Consider the following 25,143-nt stretch of genomic DNA (forward strand, 5'->3'; position numbering starts at 1 on the left):
TTTAACTTTTCTATAGCACTGGAGTCTGAGAGCTGCCATCTCAATTTCGTTGCACTTGTGCAATGACAAATAAACGTATTCTATTCTATTCTATACTTGCTGCGTTCTACAAACGTCTCTAGTTATTGATGGGAAATCTGATCATCTTCAAATCTGCAGATGACGCCACAGCTTGGCCTCATCTCCAACAACAATGAGGCTGCCTACAGGCAAGAAGTGGGTAACCTGGCAGTCTGATGTTCTGAGCACAACCTCAGTCACGAAAGAGATGATCATTGACTTCCTGAAGTCTGCCCAACACAATCACCATCTCGTGAAGATGTTGAGCGAGTCACCTCTCTTAAGTTTCTGGGCCAGAGGAGTTGGCCTGGGTCAACAACACAGTTTCCGTCATAGGGAAAGCCCAGCAACGCCTCTTATACCTCCGGAAGCTGAGGAAAGAACACCTTCCTCAGAGACTACGTATCAACTTCTACCGCTGCGCTAAAGAGAGTGTGCTGACATTCTCCAGCTGCACAAAGGCGGAGCAGGCAGCCATCCAGAGGCTGATTAATACCTTGGGAAAGATCATCGGAGCAGAGCTGCCCGACATCTATTCCATCTCCTCCTCCCGTTGCCTGCAGCGTTCAAATCGCATCCTCACTGACTCTTCCCACCCTGCCCATCATCTGTTCACGTTACTCCCGTCAGGAGGAGGAGTTCAGATCCACCACAGCACGCAACTCCAGAATGGAAAACAGCTTCTACCCGCATGCAATAAGGCTTCTCAACAGCTCACCCAATACACACTTATGACATTCTGGAGACATGGGCTGCACTCTAACTGTCTACCCTGCACTTACTGATCCTTTAAATCAGGGATATTTATTTATCTATTAATGAATTGTTATTTATTATTATTTAGCTGTGGCAGTAAGTGTGCACGGCACCTTACGTTTTTTAAGCTGTCTGATCCTGCCTCATCTGTCTTGCTGTTTTTGTGACAACGAAAATAAAGTACTTTGAACCTGAACTATCAAATGAATAGCATGTTTCAATTCATACTTTAAAATCAATTCACTGATGAATGTGTGTCTCATGCAGCTGCTCAGACATTTTCGCTTTTAGTGACTTTATTAAAACACATATTACAGATTACTTCACATTTTGAACGCAATAATAAAACCATAACCATAAAACCAATAATTTTATTTTCTAACTTTTATTATTTTTATTGATAACAAAATATCTAGCAACATTTATCTAAATTCATACTTTAAAATCAATTCACTGATGAATGTGTGTCTCATGCAGCTGCTCATACATTTTCGCTTTTAGTGACTTTATTAAATCGCCAACCCAAATAACAGAAAATATTGAATCTTGCTTGCCAGGGAAGATCATAAGTGTGTATCCAAAGCTATTAATTATACTGCAGTAACTGAGTCTCATAGACAGTAATATTAAACAGCAAACATTGACACACTGATTTATAGAAGGGGCATTGTGACCTATTACCTTTCATTTGATTTTTCAGAGTTAATTTAATTAAGGGATCTTCCTTAGAATAATAACATGTGAAAAGGAGAATGTCAGGATGTTTGCATTATCTACATTCCATTCACATGATGGGAATGAATAGAATGTAGCCGCATTAAAAGGCCTGCATTAGAATGCAGTTTCAGTTGCACTGGTTTCCTTTGACAAGGAAGAATGTTCCGGTAGCCACTCCCAGCAGTCCCAGAGTCAGACCCACTCCACAGAACACTGAGGGACCAAGACTGGGCTCTGACACCTCAACATCTGAGGAAGACACAGACAGACAGACAGACAGACAGACAGACAGACAGACAGACAGACAGACAGACAGACACACACACACACACACACACACACACACACACACACACACACACACACACACATACACAAACACACACACACACACACACACACACACACACACACACACATTGTTAGTGCCTAGAAACCTTGCATAGTTAATAATCTTCTTTTATCTCACAATACCAATTGTTTACCCATGATAAATGGTTTCACTTTTTAACACATCCTGTGCTAAAGCAATACAATTAAATACTTTACCAAACTCTCTTGTCATGGGCCCCTCCAGTGCCCGGTGCTCCACAGTGCAGGTGTAGATGTCCCCCTCCTGAGGGGTGAACTCTAGGGTGAAGAACTGGTTAAAGGAGCCGTCGTTAACATTCAAGCGGAGCTGACTGCTGCTCACTCCCTGGGTGACGTTCTTGTTGTTCTTGGTCCACTGTACGGTGAGTCGGGGAGGGTAGAACCCAGTGATGAGGCAGATGAGGGTGTTGTCAGTGCCCACCTTCACCTCATCTCTGGGGTAGATGGAGCTCATGGGGGGGGCTGGGGACGCATATAAGAGTGAAATGGTGTCCCCCTGACAGGAAGACATTACTGTGCAACAAACACTCACTGATTTATCATCAGTAACCAATGACACTCACACACACTGTGTACATAAGACAAACATACAATGTGAGAGAGACAAAGCGTAGCTGTCTTCCAGTCCTTTCATATGCAGTGAAGGGGTGAGAGAGGGTGTCATAGAGAGTGAGAAAGAGTGAGAGAGGGGTGTCATAGAGAGAGAGTGAGTGAGTGAGAGAGGGGTGTCATAGAGAGTGAGTGAGAGAGGGGTGTCATAGGGAGAGAGAGAGTGAGAGAGGGGTGTCATAGAGAGAGGGAGAGAGAGTGAGAGAGGGGTGTCATAGAGAGAGAGTGAGAGAGTGAGAGAAGAGTGTCATAGAGAGAGTGAGTGAGTGAGAGAGGGGAGTCATAGAGAGTGAGGGAGAGAGGGGAGTCATAGAGAGAGAGTGAGAGAGGGGTGTCATAGAGAGTGAGGGAGAGAGGGGTGTCATAGAGAGAGTGAGAGAGGGGTGTCATAGAGAGAGTGAGAGAAGGGTTTCATAGAGAGTGAGAGAGTGAGAGAGGGGTGTCATAGAGAGAGAGTGAGAGAGGGGTGTCATAGAGAGTGAGGGAGAGAGGGGTGTCATAGAGAGTGAGAGAGTGAGAGAAGGGTGTCATAGAGAATGAGAGAGGGAGAGAGGGGTGTCATAGAGAGTGAGGGAGAGGGTTGTCATAGAGAGAGGGAGAGAAGGGTGTCATAGAGAATGAGAGGGTGAGAGAGGGGTGTCATAGAGAGTGAGAGAGGGGTGTCAGAGTGAGTGAGAGAGGGGTGTCATAGAGAGAGTGAGAGAGGGGTGTCATAGAGAGAGTGAGAGAGTGAGAGAAGGGTGTCATAGAGAATGAGAGAGGGAGAGAGGGGTGTCATAGAGAGTGAGTGAGAGAGGGGTGTCATAGAGAGAGAGTGAGAGTGAGTGAGAGAGGGGTGTCAAAGACAGAGAGTGAGAGAGGGGTGTCATAGAGAGTGAGTGAGAGAGAGTGAGAGAGGGGTGTCAAAGAGAGTGAGGGAGAGGGGTGTCATAGAGAGAGAGTGAGAGAGGGGTTTCATAGAGAGTGAGAAAGAGTGAGAGAGGGGTGTCATAGAGAGAGAGTGAGAGAAGGGTGTCATAGAGAGAGAGAGAGAGAGAGAGAGTGAGAGAGGGGTGTCATAGAGAGTGAGGGAGAGAGGGGTGTCATAGAGAGTGAGGGAGAGAGGGGTGTCATAGAGAGAGTGAGAGAGGGGTGTCATAGAAAGAGTGAGAGAAGGGTTTCATAGAGAGTGAGAGAGTGAGAGAAGGGTGTCATAGAGAATGAGAGAGGGAGAGAGGGGTGTCATAGAGAGTGAGGGAGAGGGTTGTCATAGAGAGAGTGAGAGAGGGGTGTCAGAGAGAGTGAGAGAGGGGTGTCATAGAGAGAGTGAGAGAGGGGTGTCATAGAGAGAGTGAGAGAGGGGTGTCATAGAGAATGAGAGAGGGAGAGAGGGGTGTCATAGAGAGTGAGGGAGAGGGTTGTCATAGAGAGAGTGAGAGAGGGGTGTCAGAGAGAGTGAGAGAGGGGTGTCATAGAGAGAGTGAGAGAGGGGTGTCATAGAGAGAGTGAGAGAGGGGTGTCATAGAGAATGAGAGAGGGAGAGAGGGGTGTCATAGAGAGTGAGGGAGAGGGTTGTCATAGAGAGAGTGAGAGAGGGGTGTCAGAGAGAGTGAGAGAGGGGTGTCAGAGAGAGTGAGAGAGGGGTGTCATAGAGAGAGTGAGAGAGGGGTGTCATAGAGAGAGTGAGAGAGGGGTGTCATAGAGAGAGTGAGAGAGGGGTGTTGTTGTAGCCGTTTTGGACATTTTTGTCTGAACTTAAAGTTTGCATTTCCCCTGAGTTAGTTAGGTTATGTTATGTAATTATACTGTTTCTATGTTTGCCTATTCTACGTTTGCCTACAGTTTCTTAACCTGCATATTAGACTACCATTGTGGAAATTTAGGTTAATTGTTTAATTGTCACCTGGACCGCTGATTAGATGCCACCTGGACGGCTTATGAGTAGCGTCACCTGGATGGATAATTGAGTAGATGACTGGTAGCAAATGTTGGGTCTAGGTGGGTTAAACATATGGTTTTTTGACCACTTCTCGGTACACTTTTCGGTACACTTTTCGATAATAGTTTAGTCTTTTTGGTTTACTGTATTCAAAGTTGATTGATTTATACTACTCGTTTATGTTCACCCTTTTTGAAGCCACAATAAATGGATTATTCTTTTAACTGGAAACTACCGAGAGTGCGTAATCCACTACCTGCTGACGACCCACGGCCTTGACTGGATATTGGAATATGGAAAATTAGAAACCATAGAAAGGCCGCCACATTTAAGTCAAAAAACCGTATGGATTACTAGAAAAAAACTTGGAATTTAGGACGAAGATGGACCAAAGGATTTGGACATGGAATTAACTTGGAACTTGGACATCGCGAAAGCTTGTGAGTAACGCGGTGAATTGTTTGTGAATCTCCCGACGCGTCGGGCTGGACTTTGAATCACTGATTTAAGGAAACAAAGTGGATATTTAATTTGAAAAAACGTTTTTGAATTGGACATTGAAGTGAAGTGAATTTTTACTTTTTGAATTGCTGGATATTGAATTAAGTTTAACATGGCGGACCATGAACAAGACATTGAAAACGAACGTGAACTTTTGAAGTTACTTGGAACACGCAGAGGCAAACTCAGCTTTCTAACAAGAAAACGTAATGAAATTGAGACTTGTATACAAGCAGGAGAATCAAAAGAATCAGTTAATAAGCACATGGAAACGTTTCATCATCATTTGGAAGAATTTATGAATTTGCAAGTTTCAGTTCAGAGTTTGTTAGTAAGCGACGACCCACGGCCTTGACTGGATATTGGAATATGGAAAATTAGAAACCATAGAAAGGCCGCCACAGGTGTCATAGAGAGTGAGAGAGTGAGAGAAGGGTGTCATAGAGAATGAGAGAGGGAGAGAGGGGTGTCATAGAGAGTGAGTGAGAGAGGGAGAGAGGGGTGTCATAGAGAGTGAGTGAGAGAGGGGTGTCATAGAGAGCGAGTGAGAGTGAGTGAGAGAGGGGTGTCATAGAGAGAGAGTGAGAGAGAGTGAGAGAGGGGTATCAAAGAGAGAGAGTGAGAGATGGGTGTCATAGAGAGTGAGGGAGAGGGGTGTCATAGAGAGTGAGGGAGAGGGGTGTCATAGAGAGTGAGAGAGGGGTGTCATAGAGAGAGTGAGAGATGGGTGTCATAGAGAGTGAGGGAGAGGGGTGTCATAGAGAGTGAGGGAGAGGGGTGTCATAGAGAGAGTGAGAGATGGGTGTCATAGAGAGTGAGAGAGGGGTGTCATAGAGAGTGAGGGAGAGGGGTGTCATAGAGAGAGTGAGAGATGGGTGTCATAGAGAGTGAGGGAGAGGGGTGTCATAGAGAGAGAGGGAGAGGGGTGTCATAGAGAGAGTGAGAGAGGGGTGTCATAGAGAGTGAGAGAGGGGTGTCATAGAGAGAGAGTGAGAGAGTGAGAGAGGGGTGTCATAGAGAGTGAGGGAGAGGGGTGTCATAGAGAGTGAGGGAGAGGGGTGTCATAGAGAGAGTGAGAGAGGGGTGTCATAGAGAGTGAGAGAGGGGTGTCATAGAGAGAGAATGAGAGAGGGAGAGAGGGGTGTCATAGAGAGTGAGGGAGAGGGGTGTCATAGAGAGAGTGAGAGATGGGTGTCATAGAGAGTGAGGGAGAGGGGTGTCATAGAGAGAGTGAGAGAGGGGTGTCATAGAGAGTGAGAGAGGGGTGTCATAGAGAGAGAGTGAGAGAGTGAGAGAGGGGTGTCATAGAGAGTGAGGGAGAGAGAGTGAGAGAGGGGTGTCATAGAGAGTGAGGGAGAGAGTGAGAGAGGGGTGTCATAGAGAGAGAGTGAGAGAGGGGTGTCATAGAGAGTGAGGGAGAGAGAGTGAGAGAGGGGTGTCATAGAGAGAGAGTGAGAGAGTGAGAGAGGGGTGTCATAGAGAGTGAGTGAGAGAGGGGTGTCATAGAGAGAGAGTGAGAGAGTGAGAGAGGGGTGTCATAGAGAGAGAGTGAGAGAGAGTGAGAGAGGGGTATCAAAGAGAGAGAGTGAGAGATGGGTGTCATAGAGAGTGAGGGAGAGGGGTGTCATAGAGAGTGAGGGAGAGGGGTGTCATAGAGAGTGAGAGAGGGGTGTCATAGAGAGAGTGAGAGATGGGTGTCATAGAGAGTGAGGGAGAGGGGTTTCATAGAGAGTGAGGGAGAGGGGTGTCATAGAGAGAGTGAGAGATGGGTGTCATAGAGAGTGAGAGAGGGGTGTCATAGAGAGTGAGGGAGAGGGGTGTCATAGAGAGAGTGAGAGATGGGTGTCATAGAGAGTGAGGGAGAGGGGTGTCATAGAGAGAGAGGGAGAGGGGTGTCATAGAGAGAGTGAGAGAGGGGTGTCATAGAGAGTGAGAGAGGGGTGTCATAGAGAGAGAGTGAGAGAGTGAGAGAGGGGTGTCATAGAGAGTGAGGGAGAGGGGTGTCATAGAGAGTGAGGGAGAGGGGTGTCATAGAGAGAGTGAGAGAGGGGTGTCATAGAGAGTGAGAGAGGGGTGTCATAGAGAGAGAATGAGAGAGGGAGAGAGGGGTGTCATAGAGAGTGAGGGAGAGGGGTGTCATAGAGAGAGTGAGAGATGGGTGTCATAGAGAGTGAGGGAGAGGGGTGTCATAGAGAGAGTGAGAGAGGGGTGTCATAGAGAGTGAGAGAGGGGTGTCATAGAGAGAGAGTGAGAGAGTGAGAGAGGGGTGTCATAGAGAGTGAGGGAGAGAGAGTGAGAGAGGGGTGTCATAGAGAGTGAGGGAGAGAGTGAGAGAGGGGTGTCATAGAGAGAGAGTGAGAGAGGGGTGTCATAGAGAGTGAGGGAGAGAGAGTGAGAGAGGGGTGTCATAGAGAGAGAGTGAGAGAGTGAGAGAGGGGTGTCATAGAGAGTGAGTGAGAGAGGGGTGTCATAGAGAGAGAGTGAGAGAGTGAGAGAGGGGTGTCATAGAGAGAGAGTGAGAGAGTGAGAGAGGGGTGTCATAGAGAGAGAGTGAGAGAGGGGTGTCATAGAGAGAGAGTGAGAGAGGGGTGTCATAGAGAGAGAGTGAGAGAGGGGTGTCATAGAGAGAGAGAGAGAGAGAGAGAGGGGTGTCATAGAGAGTGAGTGAGAGAGGGGTGTCATAGAGAGAGAGAGAGAGAGAGAGAGGGGTGTCATAGAGAGTGAGTGAGTGAGAGAGGGATGTCATAGAGAGTGAGTGAGAGAGGGGTGTCATAGAGAGTGAGTGAGAGAGGGAGGGGTGTCATAGAGAGTGAGTGAGAGAGGGGTGTCATAGAGAGAGAGTGAGAGAGAGAGGGGTGTCATAGAGAGTGAGTGAGAGAGTGAGAGAGGGGTGTCATAGAGAGTGAGTGAGTGAGGGGTGTCATAGAGAGAGAGTGAGAGAGAGAGGGGTGTCATAGAGAGTGAGTGAGAGAGTGAGAGAGGGGTGTCATAGAGAGTGAGTGAGAGAGGGGTGTCATAGAGAGAGAGTGAGAGAGAGAGGGGTGTCATAGAGAGTGAGTGAGAGAGTGAGAGAGGGGTGTTATAGAGAGTGAGTGAGAGAGGGGTGTCATAGAGAGTGAGTGAGAGAGTGAGAGAGGGGTGTCATAGAGAGAGAGTGAGAGAGTGAGAGAGGGGTGTCATAGAGAGAGAGTGAGAGAGGGGTGTCATAGAGAGAGAGTGAGAGAGGGAGAGAGGGTTGTCATAGAGAGTGAGAGAGTGAGAGAGGGGTGTCATAGAGAGAGAGTGAGAGAGTGAGAGAGGGGTGTCATAGAGAGTGAGGGAGAGAGAGTGAGAGAGGGGTGTCATAGAGAGTGAGGGAGAGAGTGAGAGAGGGGTGTCATAGAGAGAGAGTGAGAGAGGGGTGTCATAGAGAGTGAGAGAGGGGTGTCATAGAGAGAGAGTGAGAGAGTGAGAGAGGGGTGTCATAGAGAGTGAGGGAGAGAGAGTGAGAGAGGGGTGTCATAGAGAGTGAGGGAGAGAGTGAGAGAGGGGTGTCATAGAGAGAGAGTGAGAGAGGGGTGTCATAGAGAGTGAGGGAGAGAGAGTGAGAGAGGGGTGTCATAGAGAGAGAGTGAGAGAGTGAGAGAGGGGTGTCATAGAGAGTGAGTGAGAGAGGGGTGTCATAGAGAGAGAGTGAGAGAGTGAGAGAGGGGTGTCATAGAGAGAGAGTGAGAGAGTGAGAGAGGGGTGTCATAGAGAGTGAGTGAGAGAGTGAGAGAGGGGTGTCATAGAGAGTGAGGGAGAGAGAGTGAGAGAGGGGTGTCATAGAGAGAGAGTGAGAGAGGGGTGTCATAGATAGAGAGTGAGAGAGGGGTGTCATAGAGAGTGAGTGAGAGAGGGGTGTCATAGAGAGTGAGTGAGAGAGGGGTGTCATAGAGAGTGAGTGAGAGAGTGAGAGAGGGGTGTTATAGAGAGTGAGTGAGAGAGGGGTGTCATAGAGAGAGAGTGAGTGAGGGGTGTCATAGAGAGAGAGTGAGAGAGAGAGGGGTGTCATAGAGAGTGAGTGAGAGAGTGAGAGAGGGGTGTCATAGAGAGTGAGTGAGAGAGGGGTGTCATAGAGAGAGAGTGAGAGAGAGAGGGGTGTCATAGAGAGTGAGTGAGAGAGGGGGGTGTCATAGAGAGTGAGTGAGTGAGGGGTGTCATAGAGAGAGAGTGAGAGAGAGAGGGGTGTCATAGAGAGTGAGTGAGAGAGTGAGAGAGGGGTGTCATAGAGAGTGAGTGAGAGAGGGGTGTCATAGAGAGAGAGTGAGAGAGAGAGGGGTGTCATAGAGAGTGAGTGAGAGAGTGAGAGAGGGGTGTCATAGAGAGAGAGTGAGAGAGGGGTGTCATAGAGAGAGAGTGAGAGAGTGAGAGAGGGGTGTCATAGAGAGAGAGTGAGAGAGGGGTGTCATAGAGAGAGAGTGAGAGAGTGAGAGAGGGGTGTCATAGAGAGTGAGTGAGAGAGGGGTGTCATAGAGAGAGAGTGAGAGAGGGAGAGAGGGTTGTCATAGAGAGTGAGTGAGAGAGGGGTGTCATAGAGAGAGAGTGAGAGAGGGAGAGAGGGTTGTCATAGAGAGTGAGTGAGAGAGTGAGAGAGGGGTGTCATAGAGAGTGAGGGAGAGAGTGAGAGAGGGGTGTCATAGAGAGTGAGTGAGAGAGGGAGAGAGGGTTGTCATAGAGAGTGAGTGAGTGAGTGAGAGAGGGGTGTCATAGAGAGAGAGTGAGAGAGGGGTGTCATAGAGAGAGAGTGAGTGAGAGAGGGAGAGAGGGTTGTCATAGAGAGTGAGTGAGAGAGTGAGAGAGGGGTGTCATAGAGAGAGACTGAGAGAGGGGTGTCATAGAGAGTGAGTGAGAGAGGGAGAGAGGGGTGTCATAGAGAGTGAGTGAGAGAGTGAGAGAGAGAGTGAGAGAGGGGTGTCATAGAGAGTGAGTGAGAGAGTGAGAGAGGAAAAGAGGGTGTCATAGAGAGAGATTGAGAGAGGGGTGTCATAGAGAGTGAGTGAGAGAGTGAGTGAGGGGTGTCATAGAGAGTGAGTGAGAGAGGGGTGTCATAGAGAGTGAGTGAGAGAGTGAGAGAGCGGTGTCATAGAGAGTGAGTGAGAGAGGGAGAGAGGTGTGTCATAGAGAGAGAGTGAGTGAGAGAGGGGTGTCATAGAGAGTGAGTGAGAGAGTGAGAGAGGGGTGTCATAGAGAGTGAGTGAGAGAGTGAGAGAGGAAAAGAGGGTGTCATAGAGAGTGAGTGAGAGAGTGAGAGAGGGGTGTCATAGAGAGTGAGTGAGAGAGGGGTGTCATAGAGAGTGAGTGAGAGAGTGAGAGAGCGGTGTCATAGAGAGTGAGTGAGAGAGGGAGAGAGGTGTGTCATAGAGAGAGAGTGAGTGAGAGAGGGGTGTCATAGAGAGTGAGTGAGAGAGTGAGAGAGGGGTGTCATAGAGAGTGAGTGAGAGAGTGAGAGAGGAAAAGAGGGTGTCATAGAGAGTGAGTGAGAGAGTGAGAGAGGGGTGTCATAGAGAGTGAGTGAGAGAGTGAGAGAGGAAAAGAGGGTGTCATAGAGAGTGAGTGAGAGAGTGAGAGAGGAAAAGAGGGTGTCATAGAGAGAGAGTGAGAGAGGGGTGTCATAGAGAGTGAGTGAGAGAGTGAGAGAGCGGTGTCATAGAGAGTGAGTGAGAGAGTGAGAGAGGTGTGTCATAGAGAGTGAGTGAGAGAGTGAGAGAGGTGTGTCATAGAGAGAGAGTGAGTGAGAGAGGGGTGTCATAGAGAGTGAGTGAGAGAGTGAGAGAGGGGTGTCATAGAGAGTGAGTGAGAGAGTGAGAAAGGAAAAGAGGGTGTCATAGAGAGTGAGTGAGAGAGTGAGAGAGGAAAAGAGGGTGTCATAGAGAGAGAGTGAGAGAGGGGTGTCATAGAGAGTGAGTGAGAGAGGGGTGTCATAGAGAGTGAGTGAGAGAGGGAGAGAGGGGTGTCATAGAGAGTGAGTGAGAGAGGGGTGTCATAGAGAGTGAGTGAGAGAGTGAGAGAGCGGTGTCATAGAGAGCGAGTGAGAGAGTGAGAGAGGTGTGTCATAGAGAGAGAGTGAGTGAGAGAGGGGTGTCATAGAGAGTGAGTGAGAGAGTGAGAGAGGAAAAGAGGGTGTCATAGAGAGTGAGTGAGAGAGGGGTGTCATAGAGAGTGAGTGAGAGAGGGGAGTCATAGAGAGTGAGTGAGAGAGGGGTGTCATAGAGAGTGAGTGAGAGAGGGAGAGAGGGGTGTCATAGAGAGTGAGTGAGAGAGGGGTGTCATAGAGAGTGAGTGAGAGAGTGAGAGAGCGGTGTCATAGAGAGTGAGTGAGAGAGTGAGAGAGGGGTGTCATAGAGAGTGAGTGAGAGAGTGAGAGAGGAAAAGAGGGTGTCATAGAGAGAGAGTGAGAGAGTGAGAGAGGAAAAGAGGGTGTCATAGAGAGAGAGTGAGAGAGGGGTGTCATAGAGAGTGAGTGAGAGAGTGAGAGAGTGAGAGAGGGAAAGAGGGTGTCATAGAGAGAGAGTGAGAGAGTGAGAGAGGGGTGTTATAGAGAGTGAGTGAGAGAGGGAGAGAGGTTTGTCATAGAGAGTGAGTGAGAGAGTGAGAGAGGGGTGTTATACAGAGTGAGTGAGAGAGGGGTGTCATAGAGAGTGAGTGAGAGAGTGAGAGAGGGGTGTTATAGAGAGTGAGTGAGAGAGGGGTGTCATAGAGAGAGAGTGAGAGAGGGAGAGAGGGTTGTCATAGAGAGTGAGTGAGAGAGGGGTGTCATAGAGAGAGAGTGAGAGAGGGAGAGAGGGTTGTCATAGAGAGAGAGAGAGAGAGGGAGAGAGGGTTGTCATAGAGAGTGAGTGAGAGAGTGAGAGAGGGGGGTCATAAAGAGAGAGTGAGAGAGGGTTGTCATAGAGAGTGAGTGAGAGAGGGGTGTCATAGAGAGAGAGTGAGAGAGGGAGAGAGGGTTGTCATAGAGAGTGAGTGAGAGAGTGAGAGAGGGGTGTCATAGAGAGAGAGTGAGAGAGGGGTGTCATAGAGAGTGAGTGAGAGAGGGGTGTCATAGAGAGTGAGTGAGAGAGTGAGAGAGGGTTGTCATAGAGAGTGAGTGAGAGAGTGAGAGAGGGTTGTCATAGAGAGTGAGTGAGAGAGTGAGAGAGGGGTGTCATAGAGAGTGAGTGAGAGAGGGGTGTCATAGAGAGAGAGTGAGAGAGTGAGAGAGGGTTGTCATAGAGAGTGAGTGAGAGAGTGAGAGAGGGGTGTCATAGAGAGTGAGTGAGAGAGGGGTTGTCATAGAGAGTGAGTGAGAGAGGGGTGTCATAGAGAGAGAGTGAGAGAGGGAGAGAGGGTTGTCATAGAGAGTGAGTGAGAGAGTGAGAGAGGGGTGTCATAGAGAGTGAGTGAGAGAGGGGTGTCATAGAGAGTGAGTGAGAGAGTGATAACATGCACACTTTACTAGTGCTGGACGTCTATAAAGCCTATAAAGTGTCTACTGAGTAAAAAAAAAACTCCATGATGACCAAAACTGTAAACCCATTTACTGCCATTTGTACAATAATAATAATGTGCATGTTAGGCCTACTTGGTCTGTTGGGTACTGTATATATGAAGAATGTCAATATAAAACTTAAAATTAATTTTAATGTGGAAAATCAGGATGTCATCAAACAGTTTTGTCCTTAAACATATCATATACTAGTACATGACCAGTGATTAAACTGACTGAAGAAAATAAATCAGTGATGTTGTTTAGACTCACCCTCTGCTACTGCTGGACTTTTGTTTGCTTCTATGACTGTTTGCAAGTTCTGTTTGCAGATCTGCTGGTTTGCAACTGCAATATCATATGCGCCTTCTGCATATGTAAACTGATCAGCAAACTTAGGCAGTGTCATAACGAATTCACCCTTGGTGAAGTCTGCGTGACCCTTCTCTTCCCCATCCAGTCCAAACATCTTCTCTCCCTCTGAGTCTGTGCACCCAGCCAGAGAAATATCCACATGTACAACTGGAACACACAACAAAACAGTGAAAGGGACACGGCATCATAGAGGTATGATACATATTCTTTCATTTTATCTTAGTAGCTCTTCACTAAGCCTGAAATCATCAAGGATGTTTATTAAGACTAATTAATAAATTATCTCATTGTGATATTTTGCAGCCTATCCTCAGCGTACACACTGTGATACTCCCCACTCCTATCACCATCATATACTGGAGCTCCATCCATGGTGAACTGTAGTCATACAGGATTTTAATCTCACATTTAGTTTGAACATTTCAAATACATTTGGAATGGACAGAGATGAAGTAACAGTATGACATAGAGTATAAGTGAACGACCCATGCCGCTACATTTTCTATGCAGTGTTGAACTTTTTGCTCATAGTATATAATTCACAAGTGTTTTCTTTCCTAAGCAATCTCATTGTGAAAACCCCAGTTAACTAAAAAGAGCCAGTTTACTCACTCTTAGTCTCTGTGCAGATAGTCCCAGTAAGGAGCAGTAAAATCCATGTTAAAGTCATCTTTGGAGGCAGGAACCGAAGGGGTCTCAGTGTTGAACAGAGAGTGAGAGCACAGAGAAGACAAACCCTCTCACACTACAGAGAAACTCAACTGAGACACACTCACCCCTCAACCAATCAGATAATCAGGTTCCTCAGTGCCTCATCTGTATCCGGGAGAACACTCCTGTCAAATTTCAGTGTAGGATTTCTGTCGAGTCTTTAGTGAGTTAATGACAACCAATATGTTACTTCTTCATCAGATTTTAATTAACTGTGTAACGTGAAACCACACACTGCTTCTCATCGTTTGATTTGATCAAATGATCACTGAGGTAACATTCTGAGGTTACATTCTGAGGTAACATTCTGAGGTTACATTCTGAGACCAAAGCAAAGGGAAGAGGTACAATGGTTCCATACTCCAAAACTTCCATCAGAGTTAAGGTTTCAGATTAGGCAGCAGATAAGTTGTTAACATGTCTTATCTATTAGGATAGAACTATCAGTTTAAATGTAGGGTGTCTCAGACATCAAACATGTTTTGAATGATACAACAGTATTATTAGTATCAGTATAATTTTCGCATTCGCATTTCGCATTACATTCACAACAACGGTCCCCATAGCAGTCATTAGGGCTGTGTTTCCATCCCTCTTGGACATCAGTGCACAGACTCTTACAGAGAGATGTATCTAGGATTGTGCCTCATACATCCTGAAGCCAGTCTCATAATGAACTAGAATAACTGACCACAGCAGATATGGACTTGACCAAGAACGGAGGGAGTGGATTAAAAAAAATGTAATTTGGGGGTTAAATGTGGGGTGTGGATTGTCCTGACAGAAATGTTCCATAGAACATTTTAGAGCAGATTATTGGAGGTTCTTTGGTAGCCATGATGTTCAGCACATATGGGCTACAGGCATGTTTTACTGTGAAGGAGGGCCTTTACTGACCCCAGGAACAACATGCAGCCCAGCCAGTTCTACTGTGAAGGAGGGCCTTTACTGACCCCAGGAACAACATGCAGCCCAGCCAGTTATACTGTGAAGGGGGGCCTTTACTAACCCCAGGAACAACATGCAGCCCAGCCAGTTATACTGTGAAGGGGGGCCTTTACTGACCCCAGGAACAACATGCAGCCCAGCCAGTTATACTGTGAAGGAGAGCCTTTACTGACCCTCAGGTACAACATGCAGCCCAGCCAGTTATACTGTGAAGGAGAGCCTTTACTGACCCTCAGGTACAACATGCAGCCCAGCCAGTTATACTGTGAAGGAGAGCCTTTACTGACCCTCAGGTACAACATGCAGCCCAGCCAGTTATACTGTGAAGGAGAGCCTTTACTGACCCTCAGGTACAACATGCAGCCCAGCCAGTTATACTGTGAAGGAGAGCCTTTACTGACCCTCAGGTACAACATGCAGCCCAGCCAGTTATACTGTGAAGGAGAGCCTTTACTGACCCTCAGGTACAACATGCAGCCCAGCCAGTTATACTGTGAAGGAGAGCCTTTACTGACCCTCAGGTACAACATGCAGCCCAGCCAGTTGTTGTTGTGTCAGGCTGCTTAGGTTGGGCAGTTGCTATGTGGGTTAGGTTAGGTTGCCCAGTGTGAGGACTTGCATGTGACAGTGAAAGGATTGGCCACTGATTGGCCCGTATTGGCCACTGATTGGCCCGTGTGGGAAGTCTCCAAACAATAGTGCAAGGAATCTAACATCTTTTACGGTGTATAATTATATTTTATGATTAAAGTATCGATACACGACCATCAGTGCATTGCTTGTGAACTGTAGGAGTTTAACTGATAGCAGGAGATGCTGACACCATAACTCAGACACTGAGTGTAATGCAGTCAGAGGCTTCAGCTTCTCACATTCCAAGCTTTATTTGGCATAGAGCCACACACCTCTGAGGTTGTTCATTAGGACATCCACAATATACAGATTTCACTAGCTGGATCAAGGAGCAAGACCTGCTTAAAAGGTGCAAAATGCTGCTGCCATAGATTTGACAAGAACTGGGGGAAACAATCCTGTTACGTTTATGGAACTCTTAGTGGTTTAGCACCTTCATCCATAAGTGAATGTGTGACTGAGAGGGTGCCAAAGTCAAGTTTTACATTTCCGATGGTCTCAACACATTTTTTTTTTGTTGTTTATGTATCTTCGTGACAGATGCATTCTCAGGTCTCTGATACTGGCGTCACCACTGTGTTATATTCCCATATGAAGCTGAACTGAGAGTCACAGTGCTGAGTTCCCATCCCAGCTCCACCACACAGTCATAACAAAGAGAAGCAGCTACTCAAGTTTAACCAGCCTGGAAAATCCCCACTGATTCCACTTCATGCACCAATCATAGGCCCTGTACCAAGGCCATCTCCTGTTGCCAGGTAGAACACATTTGAACATGTTTGTATTCGTGTTTGATAGGGTCCATTGGTGGATATGGTGGTCTGGCCAGGAGTCTTCCTGCCATATGCAGCTATATGTGTAGGTGTATGTGTACATGTCCACACATATCTGAGTGTTTCATGTATGGATTTAGTTGGCCTATGGCTACATACATATAGAGTGGCTTTGTACCTAATTTACACATTTTAGCTGTTATGCTGCTCGGCTCTGGAACCAATTTCCTGATGACATTAAAGGTCTCATGACTTAAGTCAATTTCAAATCTAGACTTAAACCATACTGCTCTGAGATGCTTTTGGTTTCAGGTACTCTATTCTTATTTTCTATGGGCTGTCCCTGCATTCAAACAGCATCTATACGCGATCCCCAAAGGGTGCTTCAGAAACCAAAACAACCAGTCAATCAGACTTTTCTTGCCAGTGGCGTAAGGTAGTTATGACGGGCCCCAGTGCACACTATTATGACAGACCCAGTGCACACTATTATGACAGACCCAGACCCAGTGCACACTATTATGACAGACCCAGACCCAGTGCACACTATTATGACAGACCCAGACCCAGTGCACACTATTATGACAGACCCAGTGCACACTATTATGACAGACCCAGTGCACACTATAATGACAGACCCAGTGCACACTATAATGACAGACCCAGACCCAGTGCACACTATTATGACAGACCCAGTGCACACTATAATGACAGACCCAGTGCACACTATAATGACAGACCCAGACCCAGTGCACACTATTATGACAGACAGTGCACACTATTATTTAATTCCCTTTTCATCATTTCTTCATACCTTTTTCTTCCTGCGGGCCCCCCACCCAAAGGGCCCACCTACACTGGGGCCCCCCATCCCAAGGGTCCCCCTGCACTGGGGCCCGCCACCCCAAGGGTCCCCCTGCACTGGGGCCCGCCACCCTAAGGGCCCACCACCCCAAGGGCCCCCCACCCCAAGGGCCCACCTGCACTGGGGCCCGCCACCCTAAGGGCCCACCACCCCAAGGGCACCCTGCACTGGGGCCCGCCACCCTAAGGGCCCACCACCCCAAGGGCACCCTGCACTGGGGCCCGCCACCCTAAGGGCCCACCACCCCAAGGGCCCACCTGCACTGGGGCCCGCCACCCTAAGGGCCCACCACCCCAAGGGCCCCCCACCCCAAGGGCCCACCTGCACTGCCTGCACTGTCTATATGTACGTCCCTGTTCATTACTAACTTCAACCCTTCAAATCAAAACCTTAACTCTTAAGGGGTTACTACTTGGCAAGTGAATATAATTGTTAAGTGTGGCTTTTTTTGGTTCCTGTGTCTTTGGCCTTAATTTCAATTCCCCAGTTTATCTTTTATGTTAAACAGATTTCACAGTAAAAACAACAACAAATGCAACGTAAGAACAGTCTCTCCACTGGCAAATTGACTGTGAACCATAGCTGGGTCTCCTGATATTATACGTGCCATTTATTTCAAGCTTCACACGAGTGAACTGAGAAGAGAGGGGTTTGTGTTGGTGTCTGACGCTGATCACAAGGCCTCTGACATCCAGCATCTAGAGGCCAGAGAGAGGTGATGGAATAAGACCTCTGATATGGGGCCCTCTGGGCAACAGCAATAAACCATTAAATCATTGCTTACTAACAATGGTTACCTTGTCTAAAGCAAAATACACTTATACACAAAAGACTTTTATAATATGTCGGTCAGTCAGTATCTCTCTCTCTCTCTCTCTCTCTCTGTCTCTCTCTCTCTCTCTCTCTCTCCTCCTTTAGGGCCTGCTATGTTCTCTCAGGCTGTTCTGTCTCATGATTGTTAAATGCTGAAATCAAAGGTGATATCTTGCAATGGCATTTAGACTGGCAGACTCTGCCAAGAGATAACAACAATCATTCCAGCTAGACCAGTTTGGCCTGGTGTTGTGGAAAATTACAGAGACTGCCAGATGCCAAACCCATGTCTCACCAGAGCAATCTGGTCATCTGATCAGAAGATTAGGGAATCTGATTCAAACTGTGTTTTTGCAAGCAAGGGCCCATCTCATTCGTACTCTGCTCGTACTCGCACTTTTCAGGGAAATTACACTACTTACACAACAGGAGGATTTCTTACTAACAACTCTGATTTAGATTTAGATTTAGATTTAGATTTTCAGATGATTACCTCAGATTCGTAAGGATTTTAAAGCGAGTTTGTTATGAGTTTGTTATACATTATTATCTTGTCACTATGAGCCCAAGCTCCAAATCCTGGACAGATACAAGGTTGGCCTTAACTACTTGCTGTGGTGAGACCTGGCTCTTGAGCCAACGCCCTTCATGGTTAATCTTTAATTTTTAATCTTTAACTACGTGGACTGTGGTTAGCAACAATCAAGTCAACTGAACTCAAAGGGAAAAGTTGGAAGAACGACTAACACCTCACACAACATTCACACAACATTCACACAACATTCACACAACGTTCACACAACATTCACACAACATTCACACAACATTCACACAACGTTCACACAACGTTCACACAACATTCACACAACATTCACACAACGTTCACACAACATTCACACAACAAATGGAGTCTTTGTTCCGGCTGTCTGTGGTTAACACAAGCAGAGACAGCAGGGAAGAGAGCGACACAGAAATGTCACAGAAAAGTCCCTACTCTCCCCCCAGAGGTCTCCTCCCACTACTTCCTGTTCCACTGAAGGGAAGAAAGCCTATTGGCTGCTGTTGTGACATCACTTGTTACAAGCAGAGTGAACTCTGAAACCGAGGGAGTAGTTCTGGTCGTTACTGGAAGATTCACTCATGGTACACCAGGACATGCAAAGTCATTAAAGTATGTATTAAAAAAAAATCTGTTTACACCATCCAACACCACACAAAACCCCTGAATGCAAAACAAACTTCTGAAAGAGAAATTTTGAAATCTCTCAGTATATAGTATCAATCTAACATGTGAATTCATGCATTAACATGCGTGTACAAATATTGTACAATAAATTAAATTAATGATAAATTAAAAGGCTTCTGTTTCAGATAAATGTTGAAAAATGGAGTAAAAAACTTCTGCTCAGAAGGAATGCCTGTTTTGCTTCGGAGGAGGCCTATGGAAAAACATGAAAACGCGAACACGAAAACACGAAAAACGCAAAAAAACACGAAAAACGCAAAATGAGGGCCAGTTTGTGCGAAGGGAACAATTTGGATTGCTAAGAACTGGGATGGGACAAATTAATCTAACCTGTATTGTCTCGCTTGGTCTAAACTGACAAATCATGGATTTAACTTTGGCCAAACAACCCTCCTCTAGTAAGACACTTGTGTCAATGGGCCAGCGTGTGCATGCAAACACTTTTAAAGCGTGTTTCTGACCCTCTGAGTGTGTAATGTTAGCTTCACACAGAGAGCAGCAGGAATGTGAATGAATGCATTCAGCATGTATCTTCTGGCCTTCTGTCAATCACTCGCTGTCAATCACTCGCTGTCAATCACTCAGCTGAATATACTTGAACACTACAACACTTCATTTCCAGTGGGTTTAGAGTCAATATTGATGAGATTAATGAGTTTATGGATGAATAGGCCTTCAACACCACAAACAAGCTAAAATGCCTCCAAAAATGCTCCTGCAGCTCAACTGATACTTTTCTGTACTGTAAATCACTTTGAAGTTTGAAAAGCATCTGATCAGATTTTGTCTGGAGATTAAGATGAATAATTCTGAAGGGATTTGAATATCATTGTGTGTACTGGAGATGTCTCTGCACGGTTCAACAGGAGGTGATCCTGCCTCAGACCTGGGGTTGCAACCCATGTGGAGAAATAAGGGACACGCCCTGAGCCCCAAACAATGCTGTTGGATTAATTATGGGATGCAACATTTATTATTATTGTTATTATTATTATTATAATTCACGTAATTTTATTTATTAATTATTACAAGGGGTGGGTGGCAAGACTAGTTAAACCACAGAGCCACTGACATAGTGGATGATCAGGGGACATAGCTGAAACAATGAATTCTTAAAGTCAGCATGTCTGCTGTCCTGCTTACATCTTGCCATCTATAAGCTCTTGTGCCTTCCATGAGACAAACAGTAGGTAGTGGTTCAGTCACTTACGTTAACAGTACTCAATCCGTGTTGTGCCATGACCTGCAGACAGGATACTGTCAAATGGACAAGTGGATAATGACCAGAGGTGGGAAGGCCAGGTGTAGGAACATTATTGAGCCCTCCTGTGTTTTGGGTCAACTGTTCAGGCCACGGGTGCAACACAAACATTAAAGGACTTGCACTTTCCACCGCTAGCCTTTCACTCCCTCTCAGAATGAAGAACTCCCAGCACACAAACTGGATCCGTGCACGACGCCTTTGGGTTTTGTGTTCGCGTCTGATGCAGACCACCTAAAGCCACTACCCCTAAACGCTTAGGCCAAGAGGAAGATAAACACAAGCGTCTGCAGCCAGCCATCATGTTTGTCCACCTCAAAACTGCTGACCTGATAAGCAGAGATAAACTTCTCCTTAATGAGTGCAGGCGATGGCAGACAGCACTTTCAATATGATATTGTTTGGCTCAGCTTCCTCATAGCAAACCAAACCTTAAGTGCTGTGTTTGCTTGAGTTTAAATGATAGTAGAAGGTGCTGAGGGTCTAATGCAGATGCTAGGCCCTGATGCTGGAGTAAAAAGCTTCCTCTTCTGACAGTGCTGACAAATGAAGTCCAGCTTTCTGACAGGCATGAAAGCTAGCTAGCGTTGTGTTTGGATACATTCATGGTTGTGTTATTTTAGAGGATGCTGACCATGGGAGTTTTATGTAGTAGATACTGAGCACGATGCTCAACCCAAAGGCCTTACAGTATGTGTAGTCAACCATGGGAAAGTGAGAACCTACAGGCAGAAGTGAATAAAGATCACGTAATACATTTCACAGAGACCACTTTAACCACTGCAGATTCATAATGTTATTTGATTTTCAACTGAAGGAGGACACATTTTTTTGTTTAGGTTTATGGACATATTATGATTAATATTATCAGTAGCAGTAGTGATGATGGCAGTAGTAATAGTAGTAGCATTGGTGATGATGGCAGTAGTAATAGTAGTAGCAGTGCTGCAAGGCCTTTCTCTGTCCTCATGTGGTGCTATTGGAGGTCAAAGCAGACTTACTGTTTTTTTTCCATTGCATTGTTTGTTCTCAGAAAGCAAACAAGTGAAAGTGAAACTAACTTTGGTTACACAAACATCCCTTTTTGAAAACCACCTCGGAAAGTCCCAAACAAGGACCAGTTTAATTGATTCAGCCAATGAGGTCTTTTTTAAACACAGACGTCATCTGTTGCTGGAAGAGACTCATTTCAATTTGAAGCTTCAGCTCAGGATACAAGACTCTGTGGCACAAGTCTGTGTGACACAACAGTGCCCCCAGTGTCAGATTCTACTCATTACATCCAGTGACACACCCTCTGGGAAAGTCCCTCGGGTGCAAGACTTGACTTTATTGTAGCCAATGAGATTAGATGATCACCTGTTGCTAGGAAGGGCCCCACTTCGATTTGAAGAGGAACTTTTGGGCAGAAAATAATGTTTAAGAGCTTCAGTGCTTTGACTCAACAGCACCCCTAGTGTTCCTGGCACTAGGAAATATAATTTTCGTCTGCAATAAAAGTGACTACATAGAGTTCCACAAAATGCCTTTTTTTATAGACTACTGATATTAAAAGAACCTAACAGGGGTATTTATCGTGACCTTTGGTGCATAAAATGAGCATATAGCTCTCTCACAGAATAGTAAGTGAATATCCAGGCCACTTAAAAACTGTGTGAGTGTGAGTCCTGTATACATGAAGTTGCTAATTTTGTATTTATTTGATTAAATCTATTGCCCCATTAACCAACACATTGTGACCCTGATTAGGATTGTCAACCAAGTTGAACATGTATCCCATGATTAGGCTGATGGAAACAGTCTGTTTACCAAAGAGTAAATTGCTCTCTCTAGTGGTTAAACCATAGTATTGCCTGGACTAGTTTACATACATAGAGTAAAAGAAGCATTCCTGATCAATTGCTATTCGCTAACGATATGCTAGTGGCTAAAACTAACGAAATATCTTGAAATGTGCTGACTTTGACATTATGACAAACTAGTTACTCAACAACTGTCCTAACACAGTCAAACATCAAGCAAGTGCAACACAAGACAAAGCAAGACGGCAAATAAGCTACTTACTAGTTCGGCAGACAGTAGAAAGCCGGGCGGCGTCAGGCAATCCTACATTTAGCAGTTATAAGCGTATGGACCCTGGTATGGCAATGGCACGGAGGCGATTCTCCATATTAAAAGTCATTGTAGCGCCCCAATTTTTGTTATTTTAATATTAAACTGCTTATCCTTACCCTAATCATAATGTATAATTGTTGCATTGTGTTACTTTAAACGATAAAAAAACAAGACACTAATGAAACCTGGGAGAGATATTGTACTTTTCACAGTACTAGATATATCTTTTTGAAAGAGAAAAGCATTAATCCAGCTTTCATTCCATCTAAACTAACTCTTGTAAGCTCTCCCAACTGAATTCAGTTCATGTTTTGTCTTTTGTTTTTGCTCAGGAGTTTAAAACAAGATAGGAATGTGCTGTATTGTCAATAGCTAAAACAAAAAAATGTATTTGTTTGTGAAGAGCTGCAACAATGCAAACGGGTCCCAGATATGCCCTGCTGCAAATGACAGGCTCTATTCGGTTACAGTAATGTAGAAGTGGATGACATGGAACTCTCAGTCTTTTGCGCCATCTAGTGGCTGAGAGGAAGAGATGTTATTTTTATCTGCAGAGAGTTAGACCTACTTGGACCCACTCAATCTTTGAAATGTTGTTTTAAACAACAGTGTGAACAGCACACATCATGGAATTTAAACTTTTCAAATCTGATTTAGGCCACCTTCATCTTTCACTTTTGTCATCTCTAAATTCAGGCGACTTTTTCGTCACTCTAGAGTCTAGATGTTGCTGCGCCATAGGCTTCTTCTTCCCACCTTACGGCCAGCAGTGACAGAGAGCATCTGTGCCGTATTTGAGTATCTGCTCTCAAGTGTGCTCTGGCTTAGTGATCGATGTTATGGTAATGTATGTAAATAAGTGTTACACTCTAATGGTAATGTTTGTTAATAAGTGTAACACTGTAATGGTAATGTATGTAAATAAGTGTAACACTGTAATGGTAATGTAGTGTAACACTGTAATGGTAATGTATGTAAATAAGTGTAACACTGTGTAGTGTATGTATAAATTACCATTTCTGCCCAACTGTAACAGCCGGTGGCTGCAGAACCGTTGCTTCTTTTCACGTCTTTGATTCCCGAGCAGAACAATTTGACAAACATTTGATTGCGTTAAATTAGAGTATTTTTGTTTCAAATACAATCGTGTTGCAAATTGGCAACTACACTTGTAGCCTATACTTTACCAGACTGGTAGGTCTTGGACGTCATAATATCTTATCCTATTATTTTATATGTAATAATCATAACAATAATATATATATATATATATAGTATATCATATATGTATATGTGTGTGTGTATGCATGTACTTAAATTTGCATGTATGCATGTGTGTGTGTATAAAGAATTAGACAGGAATAATGGAATATTGTTTTGTTCACTTGAAAGATCTGGAAAGATTTCCAATGTATGAACAGTTCAGTTCAAATTTGAAATAACATTCTGTATGGGTGTTCGTAAGTGAACTCAAAGTATCTTGCAAAGGAATAAAAAGTCCAAAACTTCAATTTTTAATTGTCGCCACAACAACAAATAGTTTACAGTGACACACAATCCACTAATTTCACTAAAGTACAAAAAAAGGAATCCTCCCTCCATTTTTAAGCATAGTTCCAAACCCTTACTATAACAGGAGTCTGTTGGCGCTTACTCATGACATCACAGAAGAGCACTTACTCATGACATCACAGAAGAGTGCTTACTCATGACATCACAGAAGAGCACTTACTCATGACATCACAGAGGATCACATACTCCTGACATTTTTTTTATTTACACAAATTACACAACATTCCATAGGATGAAGGAAATCACTACATAGAGACAGAGGGATACAATTACATTTGTACAAAAATATATTCTTTCTTTTCATCGTCTTTATTGATTCAGTTACGAAGTATGTTTATGGGGCCTCTTAGGTCTATGGACATCGAGGGGTGAGATTCAGAAGAGTGTTTGCTGTATGCTGCTCTACGCTGTTTGAATGGTGAGATTCAGAAGAGTGTTAGCTGTATGCTGCTCTACGCTGTTTGAATGGTGAGATTCAGAAGAGTGTTTGCTGTATGCTGCTCTACGCTGTTTGAGGGGTGAGATTCAGAAGAGTGTTTGCTGTGTGCTGCTCTACGCTGTTTGAGGGGTGAGATTCAGAAGAGTGTTTGCTGTGTGCTGCTCTACGCTGTTTGAGGGGTGAGATTCAGAAGAGTGTTTGCTGTGTGCTGCACTACGCTGTTTCCCTGCGTCACTAAGCTGCGTCACCTCTGTCACTAACTGGCTGTGACTGATATTCTGACAGTCTGTTGAATGTGCTGGTCACCCAAGCTAGATCACGAGGGAGATGTGTGTGTGTGTGTGTGTGTGTGTGTGGGAGGCCTGATAAACCTCATCAGCTGGTGTGAGATCTATTATTGATCTTCTTCATAATTATGCAGCGTAGTAGCCTATGCAGTCTTCTTCAATCCACACATTTGAACGGGTCAATTTGCTAATATTCCTGTGCATTTTATGCTCTTCATTGTTTATTTCAGATGTTCTGATTTGTTTAGGTAAGCAATAAACAAATGCAAAGGAATACTTGAAACAAGATGAAGACATGAAAAGCAAGAGTGGGAAAAAACAAATTGTTCCATAGCCTAATAGTACATACTGCAGCTCATAGTACATACTGCAGCTCATAGTACATACTGCAGCTCATAGTGAGGTCCATTGAGACAGAAGGTCTACAGAGGATCACCTTACAGTATGAATCCCTTAGCTACTGGGCAGTGGATGAGGTGTCTGAGTCGTCATGGTGACGCTGCTGTTTGTTTGGAATTAGAAGTAGAATGCTCGGAACACTCGGAACTCCCTGGGAAATACTGTTTGGCTAAGAACGGCTCAGTATGCAACACTTGGTATGTAAATCATTTAGAACACCAAAATCATAAATCCATATATGAAACTGAATTATTGCTTTGTACTTAACGAGTCCATATATTAAGCCTAAC

General features: G+C 45.2%; 1 protein-coding gene across 1 annotated transcript; it reads right to left on the reverse strand.

Moving 5' to 3' along the window:
- Positions 1-1,375: 1,375 nt before the first annotated feature.
- On the reverse strand, positions 1,376-13,517 carry LOC308381848 (H-2 class II histocompatibility antigen, I-E alpha chain-like). Its single transcript, XM_080859466.1, has 4 exons — positions 13,404-13,517; positions 12,690-12,938; positions 2,083-2,367; positions 1,376-1,782 (listed from the first exon to the last, which is right to left on the reverse strand). The coding sequence occupies exons 1-4, from the start codon at positions 13,459-13,461 to the stop codon at positions 1,661-1,663; spliced, it is 714 nt and encodes a 237-aa protein (XP_080715592.1). The 5' UTR covers positions 13,462-13,517; the 3' UTR covers positions 1,376-1,660.
- Between the last annotated feature and the right edge of the window lie 11,626 nt (positions 13,518-25,143).

This window comes from Sprattus sprattus, assembly GCF_963457725.1.
Source record: "Sprattus sprattus genome assembly, chromosome: 20".
Lineage (NCBI taxonomy): Eukaryota > Metazoa > Chordata > Actinopteri > Clupeiformes > Clupeidae > Sprattus > Sprattus sprattus.

Excerpts from the sequence above, each read along its gene's own strand:
- LOC308381848 (XM_080859466.1), bottom strand. The coding sequence starts at position 13,461 with ATGACTTTAACATGGATTTTACTGCTCCTTACTGGGACTATCTGCACA. Across the intron at positions 12,939-13,403 it reads TATCTGCACAGAGACTAAGA|TTGTACATGTGGATATTTCT; the intron begins GTGAGTAAACTG and ends TGTGTGTTCCAG. Across the intron at positions 1,783-2,082 it reads GCCCATGACAAGAGAGTTTG|ATGTTGAGGTGTCAGAGCCC; the intron begins GTAAAGTATTTA and ends TGTCTTCCTCAG.